This window comes from Garra rufa, chromosome 23, assembly GCF_049309525.1.
Source record: "Garra rufa chromosome 23, GarRuf1.0, whole genome shotgun sequence".
NCBI lineage: Eukaryota > Metazoa > Chordata > Actinopteri > Cypriniformes > Cyprinidae > Garra > Garra rufa.
Window position 1 is genome coordinate 350,536 of NC_133383.1, and position 22,749 is coordinate 373,284.

Below are 22,749 nucleotides of genomic sequence, written 5' to 3' on the forward strand. Positions count from 1 at the left end.
CTCAACTGCAAATATAAACTACTAGTCAAACATCTGGGGTCAGTAAAAAAGTTTTTCTAAAAGTAATTAACACTATTATTAATGAAGGAATTTATCAGAAGACATAATGTCACAAAAGATTTCTATTTCGAATAAATGCTGTTCTTTTGAACTTTGTGTTCATCTGTGAATCCTGAAAAACAAAATGGCAGCACAAGTGTTTTCAGCATTGCTAATAATCATAAATGTTAGTTGAGCAGCAAATCAGTATATTAGAATGATTTCTGAAGGATCATGTGACACTGAAGACTGCAGTAATGATGCAGTAATGCAGTAAAGCGCATCACAGAAATAAATTACATTCTAACAGATATTCACACAGAAAACAGCTATTTAATAAAAACATTTAATTATTTCACATTTTTACTGTTTTTGATCAAATAAATCGAGCCTTGATAAGCAAAAGTGACTTTAAACACATCTTACTAAACCCAAACTAAGTCTCTGTTACACTGTTCTGTTTAAATGAACTAAAACAAAGCTGAACACTGCAAATGCTTTTCTTACTTAGATTTTTTGTCTTTTTTCCAGCCAAAATATCTAAAAATGCTTAAATCAAAAAGGATTTTTTAGACGAGTAAAAATTATTGCCTTGTTTAAAAAAAAAACAAAGTCAAAATGAAGTGAGTTTTTGCTTAGAACAAGCAAAATAATCTGCCAATGGGGTAAGAAAAATAATCTTGTTTTCTATTTGAAATAATATTTTTTTTGCTTACCCCATTGGCAGATTACTTTGCTTGTTCTAAGCATAAACTCACTTAATTTTGACTTGTTTTTTTCTGAAAACAAGACAATAATTTTTACTCGTCTAAAAAATCCTTCTTGATTTAAGAATTTTGAGATATATTGGCTGGAAACAAGACAAAATCTAAGTAAGAGCAGCAGTAAACAGAAAGCGAATGCTGGAGGAGCGTCAGCAGATGAGGGTAACTCTGAATGTGTCCAGTGCGTTTCTTCACTCATCACTCATGATTCTCACATGAGGACACAGATGTGAGGGATTGTGCTGGAATGTGCCATCAAACTCCACATCAACAGCCAGGGGCTTCAGACGCGTTCGCTCATGTGTCGACCAACTGTTGGGCTCGAGGAGACGGAAAGTTCACGCGACGGTCTCACACGCATCCATAAAACACGGCCAACGCTGCTGATGCAGGAGCAACAACCAGACCTGCTGCTGAAGACTCCAGAGGGGCTGAAATTAACACTCGCCAAATGTGGGTGAAATCATCTGTGGCGGGTAACGCTGTCCAATCACTAGCCAAATTGGCGGATTACATTTGGTCATGTTCACTCATTAATTTATTGGGGAAGTCCACGCAAGACAAATCTGGTCAGGTTTAGCACAAATACTGAACTCGTGAGACATGATGATGACATTATGGAGTATATTGCAAAACACAAACCAAACACTCGTCCAGAAATGAACTCATTCAGGACTGTGTGATGAAGTCTAAACCTATTTAGTGAAGCGTGTGCATTTAGAGAGCGTTCTTCACTGCAGCAATCAGTCGATTAATATGCATTAACAACCATCACATCATTCAAGATATGGGGCAGAAAATCGATATAGTTAGAATATCACACAAAGAGGGCCTTTTTCTTAAAAATAAGCATGATTACAAATGTGATATTGATTTTATAGTTCAATAATAAATAAGAGACTTACGTACGCTTTAGACACCATATTGGCTGCTTTTGCTCTATTTCGCCAACAAAAATCATTCCAAACACAGCCACAGCACTGTTTTGCATCTCAGAGCAACATGACAGTGTTTCATTCCTGAATGAATCATTCGTTTAAATGATTCGGTTCAATCGCAATGACTCACTTATTAACACTGACTTTTAATTTCACATTCAAAGTATCTTTTCATTATTAAAATAATATCATTTTATGTTTAAAATATCAAAACATTATTTCTGCATTTATATATTTATGCAGGTTAAAGCGTTCCATGTTCCTCTGGGCTTCATTAAACAAATGAATGCACCTCAGATGCAACTTCTGCAAAGATGAATTTTGTTGATACTGATTTCATTTGTTTAGTAACAGACTAAATGTATTATTAGTATTATTATAATTGACTGATTAAATGTAAGAATTTTACTCAAAAGGTGATGCACACTTTTAAAAAAAAATGGTTTATAAAGGTAAAAATCAATTTGGGAAAGATGAATTTCTATCACTGCAGTGAACTGGCCACAGATTATGAAGAATATCAAAGAATTCAGGAGTCAGTTGTCCACATAATATTGTCTAATTATCTTTATCAATACCATTATCGAAAAAATCCCAGGAAATATTGAGATATTATTTTTTGTCTATCACACTCCTAGTACTGACACCAAATGATTTGCAACGTCTGGTGTAGACAGCCTCAATCTGTTTGTTTGTTTATTTGTTTTTGTTTTTGGCTAGTAGAAGTTATGAATGGCCGGTAACTTAATTAAAACAATAACACTAAAAAAAATGCATTTTTAAAAAAATAAACACTAAAAAACTAAACCCTCTACAGATCTCTGATGCCTCAGTCATTTTGTCTTATTGGTAGAGAAATCTGAAGGTGGTTTCCATCTGGTGAGGAACACATTATGATGATCAATGACTCTTTCATTGGGTTTAACAGTCTGGGCAGAAGATCACTGGATCATCATCTTTCCACCAAATCACTGTGATTGTCTGATCGTGGAGAGGCGCCACGCGGCCACATGTCTCGACGGGTTCAGAGGACGATCACCGCGGACGTGATCCAGAGCTGCGCCTCCATCTGTCTGAACACTCACAGAGTCTGGTGTGCAGGTGCGTCTCACCTGGATCCGTTCACCTGTGCTCCCGCGCCGCACTCCAGCTTGACGGTGACGCGTCCGGTGGCCGGAGCCAGCCAGTCCTGCTGATGCACTCTGGGGCTGAGTTTGCTCTGGCCGTATTCGCCCGCAGCAGAGGCCGTCATGTCTGTCTTAGAATGAGACGCTCCGTACGAACACTCGAATAAAGACTGATCCTCACTCACCACCGACAGCGCCTCCTACAGGACACACACACAGAGACAGAGAGACAGTTTCAACTAGTAGTCATTCGTTTTAAGCATTAGTCGACTATTAGTTGCATGTTTATTCACAAACCATATAAATCATAATAATGAGCCTTTAATTGAACATAGTCTAATAAGCACTCAAGCTAGGGCTGGGCAATTTGGCTTAGAATCAAAATCTCGATTAATTGAACATTTTAACCCGATTACGATTAATGAACGATTATTTTATTTATTAATAAAATTATATTTAATTATATTTATATAATATTTATTTTTTTGCCCTCATAGTTCACTGACAAGTTTTGTACAGTAAATATGTTCACATATTACAAGCGAGAGATTTTTGGATGAAGGGTGCATTACTTGATTTTAAAATAATTGAAGGAAACACACTATCTACGATCTATGATTATTAATTGAACATCAGTGTTGAACAACTGAAATTAAAGCAAGCATTGCTTAAAACGAAGTCACATTTTTCTTAAATTAGTGAAAATAAATAACTTGCACTATTGGAAACAAAATAAATAATTTAATGTTTTTCATATTAAAAGTAGAAAATAAGCAGTATCTCCTCTAAATAAAATTACCCTTGTATATCCTGTAAATACTTTTTACTGTATAAATACTGTTTAAGCTCTCCATCGACATATCGGCGGAATAACGGAACGGAGCGCTTGTGTTTTTTAAAGGGAAAGTAATTGAAATAATCTTCCTGGAAAAATTTTAACGATTATAGGTTCTGAATGTCGATTTCGATTATTTTTCGATTAATCGCCCAGCCCTAACTCAAGCACACACAAAAAAGGCTTGCCACATCGAACCAGCTTATATAATGTATCAGGAAAAAATGGAAAGTAGACTGCATTAACGTTTGAATTATTTATTGATAAACTAGTGCTTTCTTTGTTTTTTCGTTGTTTTCAGCTTAACCGTGTTTTGTCGTTCATTTGTGAGTCACACTTGTGTTGTTCGCACTCAAAAGTGACCGAACACCTGAAATGTTTCTTTTTTTTTTTAAAGTAAAATCAATGTAATATATTTTTGTTCTATAAGATTAGATGACCTACACTGTCTGACTATAACAGTATTGACTGATTTTGTTCTATTTCTTCATCAAAAATGGTCTAAAACAAGTCACAACTGAGCCAATGGGCATTTCCGTTCAAACACACAATCTATGGTTTGTTGGGACAATATTTGGCCGAGATACAGCTATTTGAAAATCTGGAATCTAAGGGTGTAAAAAAAAATCTAAATATTGAAAAAATCATCTTTAAAGTTGTCCAAATGAAGTTCTTAGTAATGCATATACTAATCAAAAATGAAGCTTTGATATATTTACAGTAGGAAATTTACAAAATATCTTCATGAAACATGATTTTTAATATCCTAATGATTTTTGGGATAAAAGAAAAATCGATCATTTTGACCCATACAATGTATTTTTGACTATTTCTGCAAGTGTACCTGTGCTACTTAAGACTGGGTTGCATATAGTCTGATACAGTGAGAATATGGAGGACAAAACACCTCAATGTTATTCAGAGACTCAAACTGAGCAAAAATATGAATTTATGGCAGATGCTGATATTTATGATGAAATTCTGCTGCTTGTAAGGTAAATCACTGAGATCTTTATAACAGTAGAGCAGACACTGACATAGAATGATGTAAATATCAGTGTTCGCTCTATATCTCCAATAATATGTCTAAACTATCAATCAGACAACAGAAGACATGATAGATTGATCATTTAGAGGCTTGAATGCTCAAACAGGGTTAAACACTAAAGCAGAATCCAAACAGAAACCGGGAGACTATCATGAGACTCGGAGGACAGAGAAACACGCGGCCGCTCCTCAGCGCAGCTCTGGGATCAGCAGGAGGAAAAGGAAATGATGTCGGAAACCAGATGAATCTGCAAGCTACTGATAACAGAGCTGTGAAGCCCATTAGTGAGCGAACGGGTCAAAGCAACCTTCACCTGAGACAGAAACACACTCCAACACCTCTAACACCTCCTCACCCTTCATCTCCACCAACAGACATCATCATCTTCATCAACAGACTCTCAGAACTCATCAACACATGCACCACCCACTACAAGCTCTCGGCCAATCAGAGGAAAGCACTGCAGTGATTGACAGTCCAACGATAAACAGAAAGAGAGAGGCTGAGTATTTTAAACAGCAGAAAAGTCAACAAAACACATTCTAAAGAATAAAAGCGGTCTTTCGCAGGTTTACGTGAAGCTCAATGAGCGTTTGGGTCATTCATGCTGCGCACACACACAGCCACAGACAGGAAGTGCTCTGCCACTATTTCCTGCATTCCTGACAGCACGGGATAACAGGGGCTGGGAATGGAAAAGAGGAAAAAGCCCATCCGTCGGCATTCGCGAGGGCCTCTAATGGACGCCGCGGAGTGAGGAAGACGCCCATCGTTAACGCCGCGGGAGCGACACAACTTTAACCTCAGTGCAACGCTAAAACAACGCTGCTCCAACGCTCTTTCCATTCCTACACTCCACCCCATCTACAGATGAAGTGTGCGATTGTTCCTGATGTTCGAAGAGTTAGAACCCTCAACCAGCGACGAGAGTTTGTGCCAGTGTTATCATAAAACCATAAAAAACACTTGAAATAAAACAAATGTTAAATTAAATTAAATCACTTAAACAACAGAACTAGATTAACCTGAGATATAAAAGCAGCTCCAACTAAAATAAAATTAACTAAATAAAAGCAGTAATAAAAATAAAATAATCCCTTGAGACTCAAACTTCCCTTCTATGTCCTATATTTATAATCCATTTACACTCATTTAAACTCATCTATCTATCTATAGCAACTAGAAACATGCTAGTAACTTGCTCATCATGCTAACATGCTACTAACTTGCTCATCATGCTAACATGCTAGTAACTTGCTCATCATGCTAACATGCTAGTAACTTGCCAATCATGCTAACATGCTAGTAACCTGCTAACATGCTAGTAACTTGCTAATCATGCTAACATGCTAGTAACCTGCTAACATGCTAGTAACTTGCTAACATGCTAATTACTTCGCCAATCATGCTTACATGCTAGTAACCTGCTAACATGCTAGTAACTTGCTAACATGCTAATTACTTCGCCAATCATGCTTACATGCTAGTAACATGTCAATCATGCTAGTAACTTGCTAACATGCTAATTACTTCGCCAATCATGCTTACATGCTAGTAACCTGCTAACATGCTAGTAACTTGCTAACATGCTAATTACTTCGCCAATCATGCTTACATGCTAGTAACCTGCTAACATGCTAGTAACTTGCTAACATGCTAATTACTTCGCCAATCATGCTTACATGCTAGTAACCTGCTAACATGCTAGTAACTTGCTAACATGCTAATTACTTCGCCAATCATGCTTACATGCTAGTAACCTGCTAACATGCTAGTAACTTGCTAACATGCTAATTACTTCGCCAATCATGCTTACATGCTAGTAACCTGCTAACATGCTAGTAACTTGCTAACATGCTAATTACTTCGCCAATCATGCTAACATGCTAGTAACCTGCTAACATGCTAGTAACTTGCTAACATGCTAATTACTTCGCCAATCATGCTTACATGCTAGTAACATGTCAATCATGCTAAAAATATGATAGCAACATACTACCAACTTGCTAATCATGCTAACAACATGCTAGTAACTTGCTAATCATGCATGAAGCAGACTAGCAACTTGCTAATCATGCTAATGGCATGCTAGCAAATTGCTAATCATGCTAACAATTTGCAAATCATGCTAGTAACTTGCTAATCATGACAGAAACATGTTAGAAACGTATTAATCATCTTAGAAACATGCTAGTAACTTGCTAATCATGCTAACATGCTAGTAACATGTTAATCATGCTAGAAACTTGTTAACAACTGGCTAATCATGACAGAAACATGTTAGAAACGTAGTAATCTTCTTAGAAACATGTTAGCAACTTGCTAATCATGTTAACGGCATGCTAACAACTTGCTAATCATGCTAACAACATGCTAGTAACTTGCTAATCATGCTAGAAGCAGACTAGCAACTTGCTAATCATGCTAATGGCATGCTGGCAAATTGCTAATCATGCTAACAATTTGCAAATCATGCTAGTAACATGTTAATAATGCCAAAAACATGTTTACAACTTGCTAATCATGACAGAAACATGTTAGAAACATATTAATCATCTTAGAAACATGCGAGTAACTTGCTAATCATGCTAACATCATGCTAGCAACTTGCTAATCATGCTAACATGCTAACTTGTTAATCATGACAGAAACATGTTAGAAACATATTGATCATCTTAGAAACATGCTAGTAACATGTTAATCGTGCTAACTGCATGCTAGCAACTTGCTAATCATGTTAACGGCATACTAGCAACTTGCTAATCATTCTAACAACATGCTAGCAATTTGCTAATCATGCTAACATGCTAGCAACTTGTTAATCATGCTAGAAGCAGACTAGCAACTTGCTAATCATGCTAACAACTAGCTAATCATGACAGAAACATGTTAGAAACGTATTAATCATCTTAGAAACATGCTAATAACTTGCTAATCATGCTAAAATATGATAGCAACACACTAGCAACTTGCTAATCATAATAAAAACATGCTAACAACTGGCTAAGCATACTAGCTACATGTCAATCATTCTAGAAGCAGAGTTAGGCTTGTCATGTTAGTAACAAAATGCTATCTATTCATCTATCTCTGGCAGACTGTATAGCCTTCAAAACATTCAAACTTTAAACTATTTCAGACCGAAAGCAATCAAACTTAAAACTTTTTAAGACTTTTAAAACTTTTTCAAATGTTCTGGTCCGCCTTTCTCAAGCCAACTTAACGTTTGTCTGGACAAACTTTTTTTTTTCTAGTTACCCAATAAAATGAATAAAACTTTAACCAAAATTAACGTGAAAGCAGAAAATATAAAAATATAGTTTAAAGCAAAATATGTAAATGATCCTGAAATAAGACAGGTTGGGGGCGGGGCTATTTGCTTGACTGACAGACGGCAGGAGTGCTCTGGAAACCTGTTTGAACCCACTCATTATTTCTGAAATGACAAACTAAATAAATGCTCAAATAAATCAGAATAATTTTATAAACAGGAACAGAAAGATTTACAGTGTTCAACAGAAGCGCACATTTGTCGCGGATAAAATCGGATACGACCCGCAGAACAGAAATCTGAAGAAAGCATAAAGAGCAACGGAGACAAAAGCGAAGATCAGCGTCTGATGGGTTTCACATTCACATCACATCTGTGCGAATCATCTATTCATCATCATCATCTCTCCACGGACTGCGTGTTCAAACATCTACTCTACAGTCAAACACGCGTGTGTTTACATGCGCCGCCGCCGCCGTCACGTGACCACTCCATTCTGACCCGCTGGACCTTAAAGAGACATCGCTCATCATTTACTCTCCTCCTGATGTTTCAAAACGCTGGGATTTTCTCTCTTCAGTGGAACAGTGGAAATGTTTCGAAGAACATTTGAGCCCACTGACTTGACCAAAACTCAAATGATCTTCTTCTTCGCATTTTTGGATCAACTATCCCTTAGATATCTTTACAGACATCTTCACATCTGTGTATTTATGGAGTTTAGAAACAAAAGAAACCAAACTTCACTTCCAAACTAAATACTATTTGTGACCCTGGACCACAAAACCAGTCATAAGGGACAATTTTTTATTTATTTATACATAATTTCTGAGTAAATAAGCTTTCAATTGATGTGTAGTTTGTTAGGATAAGACAATATTTGGCTGAGATACAACCATTTGAAAATCTGAGGGTGCAAAACATCTAAATATTGAGAAAATCGCCTTTAAAGTTGTTCAAATGAAGTTCCTTAGCAATGCATATTACTAATCAAAAAATAAGTTTGATATATTTACGGTAGGAAATTTACGAAATATCTTCATGGAACATGATCTTTACTTAATATCCTAATGATTTTTGGCATAAAAGAAAAATCAATCATTTTGACCCGTACAATGTATTTTTGACTATTGCTACAAATATACCTGTGCTACTTACTGGTTTTGTGGTCATATATTACACAGACAAATTTACAAAATTTACGAAGTTTGTAGTGACAAAAACTATTCCAGGAAACTAAATGACAGTCTACCTTTTTTGTCAACTTTTTTTTTTAAATAGAAGTCTTTTGTAATGTTATAAATGTCTGTTGTTACTTTTAATTTGTCACTTTTAAAAAAAAAATTAATTGACTTTTGAATGGTAGTATGAAAACTATAGTGTGTGAAAAACTATTTCTAAATAAAATAAAGCATCATAGATCATCCTTAACCAGTTGAAGAGCACAGGGAAAATGATAAAACATTACTAACCAGAACTGAACTAAAGCATTGCAAAATAAATGAGAGAACAGAAGAAAATATTCAACTAAAAGTCAAGAAAAATGAAACATTAACTCTACAATCACAAGTGTAAAAATAGCAAAAATAAACAACTTTTCAGCAAACACACTGGTGTGAGAGCTAGTCCTTGTGAACTTTTTGTTCACAAATGAATTTTTATGCAACTAAATAAAACAGGGTTTTCTCCAAAATTTATAAAACTAAATGTAAGACTTTTTAAGACCAAGTAAAGAAATTTTAAAAGAATAAATTGAATGGAACACAATACGACAACTCTGAACACACAACTTCCTACAGATCTCCATTAATTTGTAATTCATTGTGCAAAAAATATCTCTTCTCACAAACACTAGAATATGGAAACATCTTTCACTGTATCTTTTGATCAAAAGGAAAAAAAGTCTTTCTCTGTATTTTTACCTTGTTTTTCAGTGCAAACATCTTAAATCAAGACAACGCAATTTAGACAGAAGATATGAAGGCTTTTTTTTAAGAAACTGAACAAAATAAAGTGAGTTTATGATTAGAACAAGAACATCTGCTGATCAGCTCAAAAAATCTACTTGATTCAAAGGAAAACAAGGACAAGACTTCAAATCTTCATTTTGCATCTTTAGTAAATTTATCTTTACATTTGGGCTAGAAAACAAGACAGAAATACTGAAAAAGTCATGCAACATTTAAATTAAGACTTTCTGCTCTGATTTAACATCTTTTTAAGGCCTTAAGGACAGACACTGCAGGCAAAAACAGTTTTTTCATGCACTTGTCAAGTTTGAGATTTTGGCCTTTTTGGTTTTTCATAAAGTGTTTTTTCAGACTAGTGGAAAGAAAACGCCCAAAAGACACTGTTAAGTGTTTCTTTTATAGCACTTTATCTATTTGTGTCAATAGATTTCAATTATAATACAGATTTTTAAAGGCCAAGAGTTTTTTCTCCTACACTGAGCCATAAATCTCCACTTCAGCAGCACTTACACACACCACACTTTACATTTCTATTCCTGTCTATATCCTGAAGGTTTTTATAGAGGGATTTGTTCATGTAGAATTTGTAATAAATTTTATTCCCCCCCAAAAAAAAAAAAAAAAAAAAAAAATTATATATATATATATATATATATATATATATATAGTTTTTGGCCTGTTCTAAGTATTTTCTGTATTATTGAGTGACAAAATGAAATCCCAAAATCCTCTGTAAAAACATTTGACTTTAAAAATTAAACAAGAATTTCAAAACTGACTTCATCCAGTGTTTAGATTTTTCTACTAGAAATGTATGCAAATTAGTGCATATTTTATTAAACAATGCTCATTTGCATATTTAAACCTAACATTTCAAAAAAACTTGTAATACAAAAATTGTTTGTAATTATCAAAGTAATCAATCAACTGGTTAAATAAGGTCATAACTATTAGTTAATTTTTTTACTCTATTCACCTGCAGTGTCTCGCCTTAATTTGTGGACGGGTGAAAACAGACTTTTCAAGGCTTACGGAAACCCTGTAAAAGCCTTAAAAACACTAAGAATGAACTTGTACGACTAGTCAAAGCAATTCATGCAACCAGCCACAGATTTGACCCAAGAATCTCCACAAACAGCGAAATTCCACACAAACTCTCAGAAGATGAGCAGAACTGAGCGGAGAGAAGCGTAATCTGGCTCTGGTTTGTCTGGGTGTCACCCGTCGGCGCTCGTTCTGCTGTCCACTAACTAGTGTGGAGGAGCGGCTCTTACCTTGATGGTGCTGGCCATGGTGGAGCAGGACGGCCGTCCTCACGCCGCTCCCGTGTCTGTGTGTCTGTGTCTGTGTTTACGGCGGCGGCGGCGCGTGTGAGTCGCGGTTCTGCGGAGCGCGGTTTGGAGCGGATGAGATTGTGCTAAAGCTGGAAGTGAAGTCAGCCCGCAGCAGGAAGAGCTTTCTATTGGTTCTGGACGCGCAGCTCGAAGAAACAGGATATTTGGGAGAGCAGAGATAAGCTGAACTGAAACAATGATGTTTTTCTGGATGTGAGTGAGACCGAGAGACAGACGCGTGAGAGAGAGACAGGTGCTGTGAGACAGACAGGATGCAGATGTGTGTTACGGACAGACGGATGGAGGCTCTGACCTCTGACCTCACACACTCTCCTCAGGTGTGTTCATCTGTCACACACCCATAATGCACTGCAAACACACTCTCTGTGACACACACCTTACGAAAAAAGTTTATTCAAGTGTGCTATTAGTATACTTTTCAAACTTAAAACACTTTCAGTCTACTTTTAATATACTTCTCAGAAATGTACTTAAAATTACATACTAAAAAATATTATATTATACTAAAAAAAGTATTGTTTATTTTACTAAAAGTCTAAGTATATTCGAGCTCTTCTTGTGCTCTGAGAATCTGTGTTTGGATTGTTATACGCTAGATGTGCTATAAACATCTTCTGAACAGAATTTCCAAAACACAAGTGAAGAAGAAACCGAAACAACAGATGCTTCCAGATGTAATCTAACACGATCGTCAGACATAAAACAGCATCAAAACCATAGATATGGAAAACTGTGGAACGTTATGGAATAAAATGTCCACCCATGAAGAGGAAATACTGACTGTTAAGCTTTGGGCTGTTGATCAACTCCATCTACGTTTGGATTATTATCAACAGTCTTTTCTTTGCTTTTTGTTAAAAAATTTTGTTTTTATTTCTTATTTATGAAACTTACCCACATTCAAGTGTTTTAAAAAAAAGAATGCATGAAGCTAGAATAAAATGTTTTTGTTTACAAGCAGATCCCCTGTTCTTTTTTTTGGTATGTTCAGATATTCATAAAACAAAATATATACAAATTAATATATAAATAGGGACATAGTAGTATACTTAAAGTATGATGTAAAGTTCACTTAAAGAAAACTTACGAGTATACTCATAGTATAAAACTACTAAACTAGTAGTTAACTGAGACTACACTTCAAAGTGTACTAAAAATGCATAAAACAGTATTTAATTAGTAAACTATCAGTATACCCATAAGTTTACTTTTAGTAGACTTGCAGTACAAACTACAAACATAGATGTAAACTAGTTGTGTACTCAAAGTTTACACCTGTTATACTTAAAATATACTTTTATATACTAGAAAGTGGGCCAATTTAGTTCCAAGTACTGAAATAGTACACTTAAAAGTATACTAGTACACTGATATTTGTATACTCACTACATATAGTTTACTTAAAAATATACTTAAAATAACTTATAGAAGTATACTTCTTTTTGTTAAGGAACAGCTGATCTGTGCTGTTAGAGGCTTCAGTTAGTTACTAGTTTAACAGCGGTGTGTGTGTTGTGTTTCTCAGATGCTCTTGAGTAACGTCAGTTATTATGAGGAAGTTACAGTGAGACGCTTTACAGTCTGATGAAATCACTGAACACAGGAGAGACGCCCTAATACACACACACACACACACACACACACACACACACACACACACACACACACACACACACACACACACACACACACACACACACACACACACACACACACACACTTAAGTTTGGAATAATTAGGATTTTTAATGATAGTAGTCTCTTCTGCTCACCGAGGCTGCATTTGTTTGATCAAAATACAGTAAAAATTGTAACTATGTAACAGTATTATCATTATCATGGTGTCACGATATTATCGTGGTCACATGACGATATGAAACGATAGGTCTTCCAAGCATCCAGGTCTTCCAAGTGTAGTTTTTAAAGGGTTACTACACTCAAAATTAAAATTTTGTTATTAATCTCTTATCCCCATGCCGTTCCAAATCTATTCTTAGTTAGCTTTCGCTCCTCTATAAAATGCTAATTTCACATGCAAATCAGCAAAACATGTAACGTGACTTTAATAAAGGACATGCTTAATTTATTAATGTTTCTTTGATGTTGTGTTTTTAAAAGCGAGAATGAGAACTTGTGCTGTTCTGTGTTTGCGCTCAGAGACGGAGCAGAACACGGACATGTGAAGGTATCTTTTAGCTCAAGGTGCGCTTAAACGCTCAAATACACGCAGAAATATTTCAAAATGAGGCGCTTGATGATTATTCGTGTAAACCCTTGTCAGTTCTGTCTGAAATGATCATAAACAGTTGAGAATGTAAATCCGTGAGTAACAGTATATTAGATCCGTGTGGCTCTTAAAGCGGCAACACATAATATTCCTTCTGCCGTCTCTGTGCTTAATATTAATAAAACGTAAAAATACAAAGAGAAAAATTACTCACTGCTCTTGAATGAAGGACTTTTGTATTATTACCTTTAAAGGATATTACTTTTCAAAATTAAAACAAAAATACACTGGGTGGATTTTTATCATTGTAGGGTGGTTGTTTACACAAACAACACACATTAATGTAAAGTGAGTTTTGCATCCGATGACCCCTTTAAAAGTGCAGTATGAATTGCTGACAGCTGGTGGTTACTGTAGTTCAAATTCAAAAGTTTTCTTAGTTAGGAAAATAGGTTGGAGCTCTAATTTTGAACTCCCAAAGGGCATTAGATAGAATTATTTAACTTTAAATGTACACAATTTTAAAAAAAATTTCCAATTTGTCACTTGGTTTTTTTCATTATTTTGCAATACATACCACTTTTTTGTTCACAATATTGTCGTATTGTGAGATTTTGATATCGCTACATCCCCAATCGTGAACTATTATTACAATGTTAAACAGCGGTTTTCTGTGAATATTTTCAGCATCATTACTCCAGTCTTCAGTGTCACACGATCCTTCAGAAATCATTCTAATATACTGATTTATTACTTTTATTATCAATGTTGGAAACAGTTGTGCTGCTTAATATTTGGAACCTGTAAAACTTTTTTTCAGGATTCTTTGGTAAATAAAAGGTTAAAAAGAACAGCATTTATTTAAAATAGAAAGGTTTTCTAACAATATACACTATTGTTTAAACGTTTGGGGTCAGTACATTTTTATTCTTCCTTTTTTGAAAGAAATGAATATCTTTATTCGCCAAGGATGTGGTAAACTAATAAAAAGTGATAGCATAGATTTACATTATTAGAAATATTTATATTTTGAATAAATGCTGTTCTTTTTAACTTGTTATTCATCAAAGAATCCTAAACAAAGCTGTTTCCAACACTGATAATTCTATATTATATTAGAATGATTTCTGAAGGATCATGTGACACTGAAGACTGGAGTAACAGCTGATGAATATTCAGCTTTGCATCACAGGAATAAATGATATTTTACAGTATATTAAAATAAAAACCATTATTTTATATTGTAATAACATTTTGCAATATTACCGTTTTTTCTGTATTTTTGATCAAATAAACACAGTCTTGATGAGCAGGAGAGACTTCTTTAAAAAAACATTACAAGTCTTACTGATCCCAAACTTTGAATTTCCGAAAAAAAAAAAAGCTTTATTTACCCCCAAAATGTGGTTCTGTCAAGTTCAGCTCACTTCTATATGGTTAAGTAGGTACAAACACACACACAAACTCACAGCTCTGTCACGCTACAGGAAATCACAAGCGAAGAGAGCAGCATCTGCCCGCAGGACAACGGCATTCCTGCATTCTCACAGAAAACAGAGAGCCGTCTCTCTACCGGACAGACAGACAGATACAGACTGAAGGATGGACAGACAGACAGTAGCTGTTGAATATGAGACTCCAGCAGAACTTCAGAATGATGCTTCACACACACATACCATCATCATCATCATCACCATCATCATCATCATCACCATCATCATCATCACCATCATCACTACAAGCATTTCATGCAACAGGTGCTTCACAGTCAAACATGTTTTACAGCCACAACATGACACACACACATCATAATATCTCATATAAAATGACACTTTTCAGATTTCAGAGAAAAACTACAACACAAGAGAGTTCAGAACAAACCACACACACACACACACACACACACACACACACACACACACACACACACACACACACACACACACACACACACACACACGCATGGACTCACGTGAAGATCATGTTGTGTTCAAAGCCTCACAGACAGACACGCTGAGAAACTCCTGTCCCACTGCGGCACACAACTCATCTGAGCGGACAGATCACCACGAACCCTGAGCACCCGCGAGTGTGTGTGTGTGTGTGTGTGTGTGTGTGTGTGTGTGTGTGTGTGTGTGTGTGAGAGAGAGAGTGTGTGTCAGTGTCACTGTTTGGCTCTGGTCCTGCTGAGGCTGCTGGATAACAAATGTCTGGAGATCTGCAGGTTTTCTGCACATGCTGAACATGAGCAAACACACACACACACACACACACACACACACACACACACACACACGAGAGAGAGACAGAGCTGCGTCTGAACGTCTTCACTACTGTACTGTGTGTGTGTGTGTGTGTGTGTGTGTGTGTGTGTGTATCATCAGGAAACACAGTGTTAGCTTTCACTGTTATGCTGATGATACGCAGCTCTATATTTCTCATACCAATTTGAAAAAACGGAATGCATATTTGATATAAAAAACTGGATGACGAGTAACTTCTAACTGCTAAATTCTGGAAAAAAAAAAAAAAACAGAGGTGTTAATTATTGGACCTAAAACCTCCGCATGTAATAACCTTAAACACTGTCTAATACTCGATGACTGCTCTGTCAATTCTTCATCATCAGTCAGGAACCTAGGTGTGCTATTTGACAGCAATCTTTGCTTCGAAAGCCACATTTCTAGCATTTGCAAATTGCATTTTATCATCTCAAAAACCGAAATTCGAAATTACGACCTATGCTCTCAATGTCAAATGGCGAAATGTTAATGCATGCGTTCATGAGCTCAAGAATAGATTATTGTAATGCTTTATTGGGTGGTAATTCTGCACGCTTAATAAACAAACTCCAGCTGGTCCAAAATGCAGCAGCTAGCATTTAATATTTCTATATTCAAGAAAAATTCAAGAAAGTAAATCTGCCAGCAGGTGGCAGCAAGTCACAGATTTAATTACTGAGTCATTCATTCGTTTGATTTGTTCAATTATAATCAACTCAGCTCTCTGGACAATCAATGTCTTATTGACGCTCTCTCTACACTTTGTTTATGAAAGCATTGGTCAGATATGTCTGATACATTATTCAACATTGCACAAATACGTAGAAACTAGGGCTGCACGATTAATCGTTTTTAAACCGAAATCGCGATTTGAAAGGGTGCGATTTTCAAATCGCAAGAGCTGCGATTATTTCGATTTATTATCAAATGTGGTAACAAGCATATAAGTCGTTTTTGACAGGTCACTTCAAGTGCATATTACGTCTTCATGCTTATATTACGTTTGATGCAGAGTTTAACCTCATCCATACGGGGGCATTTTAACACTGCATGTAGAGACATGCACGGGACGGATTTTTCAGTCCCGCCTCCGCAGAAATATGTTTATCTCGGTCCGTTCCTACCTCGACATTCATGTTTTGTCCCGCTCCTGCCCGCATAAAAGTAACCTATATAGTTTTTTTCAGTACATCAATTGAATTTACATGAAACAGTTTTGTAACATCTCGTAAGTTTCACAAAACCCCAGCATAAACGTCCCCGATAAAATATTTGTTATATAGGCTAAGCATCAACATTCACAAACCACTGTTATTCTTAACAGAAGAGCAAGCATGAGCTACTGTGTGTATCCAGAGCAGAGTGCAAGCAGACAAAGCTAAAGTTGACATCTCAGTTCATTTGCGATCTCATAAAGCTCTAACACAATGAATATTATGCACGATGAATCTTTCACAATGTCTACATTTCGTGTGTTTTAATTCGCGAGCACGCAATATTCAGCACTGTGCAAGAATGTTTTAGCAGTGAGTGGATTCTAACTTAAACACCTGACTGCCTATCCTTGTGCTTACTGATAATAGCTGTAAGTTGTATACTAGTTGTTCTTGCTGCTTTTGTGCAATAGATGAATAACAATATTTTGCTTTTTAGATATTTCTATTTTGCGGGGATCCCGCGAATCATTTTATTTTCCCGCGTCCCGAACAGCCGCACTCGCCCATCAAGTTTTGTCCCGCGCCGCAGTCGGTTGCCTCGGGTCCCGCTATATACTCCCGTAGGAGTGCAGGTCTCTACTGCATGTACTGAGCAAATAACGTTAACGCCATTTGGAAAAGATGAGCGGGAGCAGCGGCTCAACTTCCCAACAAAGTGTCTCTTAATGTAGGTTATCATCAGTGTTTTACTAATGTAAAATTGTTTACAGTGTGTTTGGATTCCTAAAAGTTTAAGATTTTAATAATATTTTATTATATAATTTTAATTGTTAATTTAATTTTATTTTATTTAAGATACTGTAGTTATTTTCTTAATTTGTCATGATAACTGACAACTTTATTTTAAAAAAGGCAACAATGTTTAAGAGGTTTTAAATAAACAGTAGAACAGTGTAGCATACTTTGTGATTATGCTTGGTCTTTCTTTGGTTCTGTTAAAACCACCATATCAAACCTGTAGCTCTTTTATGAAATAGTAGTAAATCGCATTTTAAATCGCAAATCGCAATTTTGATCAGAAAAATCGCAATTAGATTTTTTCTCCAAATCGTGCAGCCCTAGTAGAAACCTTTGAAGCTCCCCTCAGCGGAGGCAGTCGCACTGGTGCTACCAAATATTTTTTATAGTTGCACGCAGTAGTTTTGGGTTGCAAATACACTGTAGAGCCCTGTTTGGACTGACAAAATCTGGCAAAATATATGTACATGTGTGTATATATGTGTGTGTGTGTGTGTGTACCTTTTGTTTGACTGGTTCTGGTTCTGCTCCAGTCTGGATCATTTCCTCCAACAGACATCAGACATCTGACCACTGCAGCCTAAAATACACACACAGATGGATAAACGCTTTCAGCAACAATACTGATAGATGTTCTTTTCAAGTGTGTGTGTTCAGTATAGCAGTTATATTAGCTATTGGAGTTCATCTAGTTCAGGGTTTCCTAAACAGGTTTGTAAGTTAATGAAAATCTAATCATTAAATCATAAAAATGTAAAATAATTATGTAAATATGTACTAAAATATACTATTTATTTTTTTATAAATAATTTATTCACTGGTTTACCTGCATATAAAGTGACCATTAACCAATATCTGTGAATTTAAAATCTCAAGAGCACTTTTATTAACATAGCTTATCACTTTTAACAAACCAGATTGTGTCAAAGCAGCTTTACAGTAAAAAAATGTCAATAATGCAATAGGACAATAGTAAACACTCAATTTTCAGTTAAAGTCATTTTTTTCTTTTTATTTTATCTATTTATTTATTTATTGGTATACATTTAATTTTCCGCCTCTATCTTTGTCTATAAACATTCTGCTCTTAGCTTTTATAAAGAGGCAGTTCTACATATAAATCAGGAAACGCATAATAGAGATATACACATACTCAACACAAATGTACTGCTTAAAAAAAAAAACTTAAGCAAGTTCATCATTGCTGTATGTTTGTACGAAGAGCTCTTGTAAAACCACAACAAATTCCTTGTTTCTTCACAAAGTTGGTGAATAAAGCTCATTCTGATTCTAATATAAGTAGCATACATGTTTATCTTTTTGTGAGAAGAAAGCACCCCTTCAACAACTTCTGAAAGCGAACGGTAGTGTTTGACATGAAAGTGTCATTTTAACATCAGTGATTAATAAAAAGGAAAAATAAAACACAGCTTTATCTTAACTCTATGAATTCACGGATTCTTATTTAAGCTACTAAAGTTATTTTTCTCTTTTTCTCTTTATCTTTTGCTTCATGACTCCAAATGCAAGCTGTAGCGATATGCATATTGCGATACGCACATTTGCGATATTTTGATCATTTCGATATATTGCACAGCCCTAGTACCTGTGCAATCAAGTTGACAATATCGCTGGAAATTAAGTGCATTCATGCTCCAAAACATTACCTAATGACACTAGAGATGATCACTCCGTGTGACACTACTGTCACAACTACAACAGCATCCACCAGCCTCCTGAAACACATCTGCAGCAGCAGCCGCTGTAATTACAGCACAGACGCTCCTGAAAACATCAGCATTAGACCCATGATGGATCTTAGTGAACGTCCCCCAGACTTCAGCAGAAAAATACAGCGCTGAACCCGTGAAAGACGAGACTATAATGACCAGACAACCGCAATCATGACATCACCGTGACCTCATGACGGGAACCACTCCAGCTGCACACGCCTGCATCACGCGTGTCACACAGAGACAGAGAGAGTGTGTGTGGTCTTATCAGACGTCTCTAATAGCCCTTAAAGAATTACACCACTTAGCATATTTCCAGCAAATTAGCCACGTGTGTGTGTGTGTGTGTGTGTGTGTGTGTGTGTGTGTGTGTGTGTGTGTGTGTGTGTGTGTGGCGTTTGGCCGTCAGTCTGTTTATTCTCACACAAACGGGGCTGGCCTCTGCGGTCAGATGTTCCTCTCTCCTGATTGGACGAGAGCTGGAATAACATACTAACTCACTAGGCTCACTACTCTGCAGTACACACAACACTTTCGATGTTAACACCACAGCACTCATCAGTGTTGGTCTTATTTTCTGTACTAATTGTAATATTACTTAAAGGTGCCATAGAAAACTGCATTTACCTTGGTATAGTTGAATAATACCGGTTCAGTACATGGACATGACATGAGTCTCAAACACCATCGATTCCTCCTCCTTATATTAATCTGATGTTCGCAAAAGACCACTGAAAAATAGGTCAAATCCAACACAACAGACTGTTACGCAACAGTCCCGATCGTTAAAAGTCACGCCCCCAACATTTACATCGCCCAGTCACCAGAAGTTCTGCTGGTAGGCTACTGTGAAAAAACAAAGGGAGGACAATAGCGAAAATGGCAGATCACGGGAATAAATGTTATGTTCCAGGTTGTGCAGGAGATGTTAAGTGCAGGGATGGTTGGTGTCTGTACTCAGAAAGACAATGAAAACAAATAAGGCATTCTAATAAAATAAGATGAGCCTTAGATGCTGACAGCATCTGAACTTCTCAAATGCGCGGTGAGTACTGTCACTGTAGTATAACGTTACACAGAGCACGTGTGATCGCCGATCTCAAAACTGAAACTAAAAAGTTATTGTGGATTCAAAATGGCAGTTTCAATGCCCCGCATATTAATAGCAGCTCCAGCTCCATAATTAAATATCTTTCCTCCATGTGTTTCCTTACAATGCTGTGTGAGTTGAGCAGCTCTGTGAAACAGCCAATCAGAGCAGAGCTCCTCATTATTATTCATGAAGCTTACAAATAAGGCAATAACAGAGCATTTCATTCTAGGGACAAATCCTAGGGTTGTAAATGAACTTGTAAAACCGTTTCTGGAGATTTTTTGCTCTTTCCTATACCATATACCTTCTATGTAGATATCAGAGAACAATTTAAAATATTGTTTCAACGCATTCTATGGCACCTTTAAAGTTTTAATCATTTTGTTGTCTGTTTTTGTCATTTTTAGTTTTCTATGTCTATATAGTTTTTATTGATTATTATTTTAGTTTGAATTATTTTAGTACATCAAATTAAACTAATTAAGTTGGCTTGAGAAAGCTAATGCTATTTAAACTTACACTTATTAGTATCCTTCTGAGACTAAAATCTATCCATCTAACCAAGCCTAGCAACTAGAATCATGTTAGTGACATGCTAATCAGGCTAGAAACATGCTAGTAACTTGCTAATCTTGCTAACATCAGGCTACCAATGCTAACATCATGTTAACGACATGCTAATCATGCTAACAACATGCCAACAACATGCTAATCATGCTAACAACATGCTAATCAGGCTAGAAACATGTTAACAACATTCTAATCATTCTAGTAACATGCTAACAACATGCCATGCTAATCATGCTAACAACATGCCAACAACATGCTAATCATGCTAACAACATGCTAATCAGGCTAGAAACATGTTAACAACATTCTAATCATTCTAGTAACATGCTAACAACATGCCATGCTAATCATGCTAACAACATGCCAACAACATGCTAATCATGCTAACAACATGTTAACAACATGTTAATCATGCTAGTGCCTTGTTAATCATGCTAGACACAGGCTAACAACATGCTAATCATGCTGGAAACATGCTAGCAACATGTTAGTAACTTGCTAATCATGCTAGCAGCATGCTAATCATGTTAAAACATGCTAGAGCCTTTGCTAATTATGCTAAAAACATGCTAGCAAAATGCTAACCATGTCAGAAACAGGCTAGTGCCTTATTAATGATGCTAACAACATGCTAATCATGCTGGAAACATGCTAGCTACATGTTAGTAACTAAATAAGTTAAAAACATGCTAAATCATGCTAGCTATCCATTTATCCATCCATCTGACAGACTGTATTGCCTTCAAAACATTCAACCTTTAAGCTTTAAAACTACTTTAAATGCATCTTATATATTATCTTTTTTAGACTGAAAACCATTACATTTCTGATCAGGCTTTTTCGAGCCAACTTAAAGTTGGTCTTGACAAACTTTATCTAGTTTAAAATTAGAAATGCTGCCTTGGCAACTGACTAATATAGATTTTTTAAATATTTTATTTTCTTTCAGTTAGAGTTTATTTCATTTCAAGTAATGAAAATGTTTGTATCTATGGTTTTAATTTTAGTGTAGATTTAGTACATACCGCACAGAACTCTGAACAAACATGAAGCATTAAATCATACATAAATATTGAAACCTGAGCTGTTAGAATCAGTCAGATTTACAAACACACACAGAGTTCAGTCTGAGAGTGGAGATAAATACCCCCATATTATTATGCGAACAATATTCAGATCTAACAAGATGCTCAGCAGCGCTGGTTTCATACTAGAGGAAAATAAGAGCTCATCTGTGAGTGAAATCCACCTGACGGTCCAAGAGTTTCCCATAATCCCGCTCACCCAGAACAGAGCGCCGCGTCATCGCTCCGGCTGCGGTGGGTCCCGCGCCTCGCCGTTAGTAAACCGAGCTGAGGTTTTGTCACCGAAGATCACAACAAATCTGTGATGGAGCCGCAGCACGAGCCAATCCAGGAAAAACACTCATGCGTCCAAACGTGCCGACTTCTGACTCACAGCAGCGCTGCCGTTTACTGTCTGACCCACTTACACTCATCCAACACAAGCAGCGCTGATCAACCAGCGACACACGCCGTTAACC

General features: G+C 36.3%; 1 protein-coding gene across 4 annotated transcripts in view; it reads right to left on the reverse strand.

Annotated features, from left to right (window-relative positions):
- The window catches only part of erg (ETS transcription factor ERG), a 53,412-nt gene that overhangs the window by 21,190 nt on the left and 9,473 nt on the right, over positions 1 to 22,749 (reverse strand). For 2 of the 4 annotated variants that reach the window (XM_073829145.1, XM_073829143.1), the window contains exons 2-3: positions 18,312 to 18,390; positions 2,854 to 3,068 (exon numbers count right to left, since the gene is read on the reverse strand). In XM_073829145.1, the coding sequence (XP_073685246.1) occupies positions 2,854 to 3,068; positions 18,312 to 18,353 (257 nt within the window). In that variant the 5' untranslated portion in view covers positions 18,354 to 18,390. Of the gene's footprint in view, positions 1 to 2,853; positions 3,069 to 11,266; positions 11,412 to 18,311; positions 18,391 to 22,749 lie in introns of those variants that run through there. The other 2 variants (XM_073829146.1, XM_073829144.1) reach the window with 1 other exon arrangement.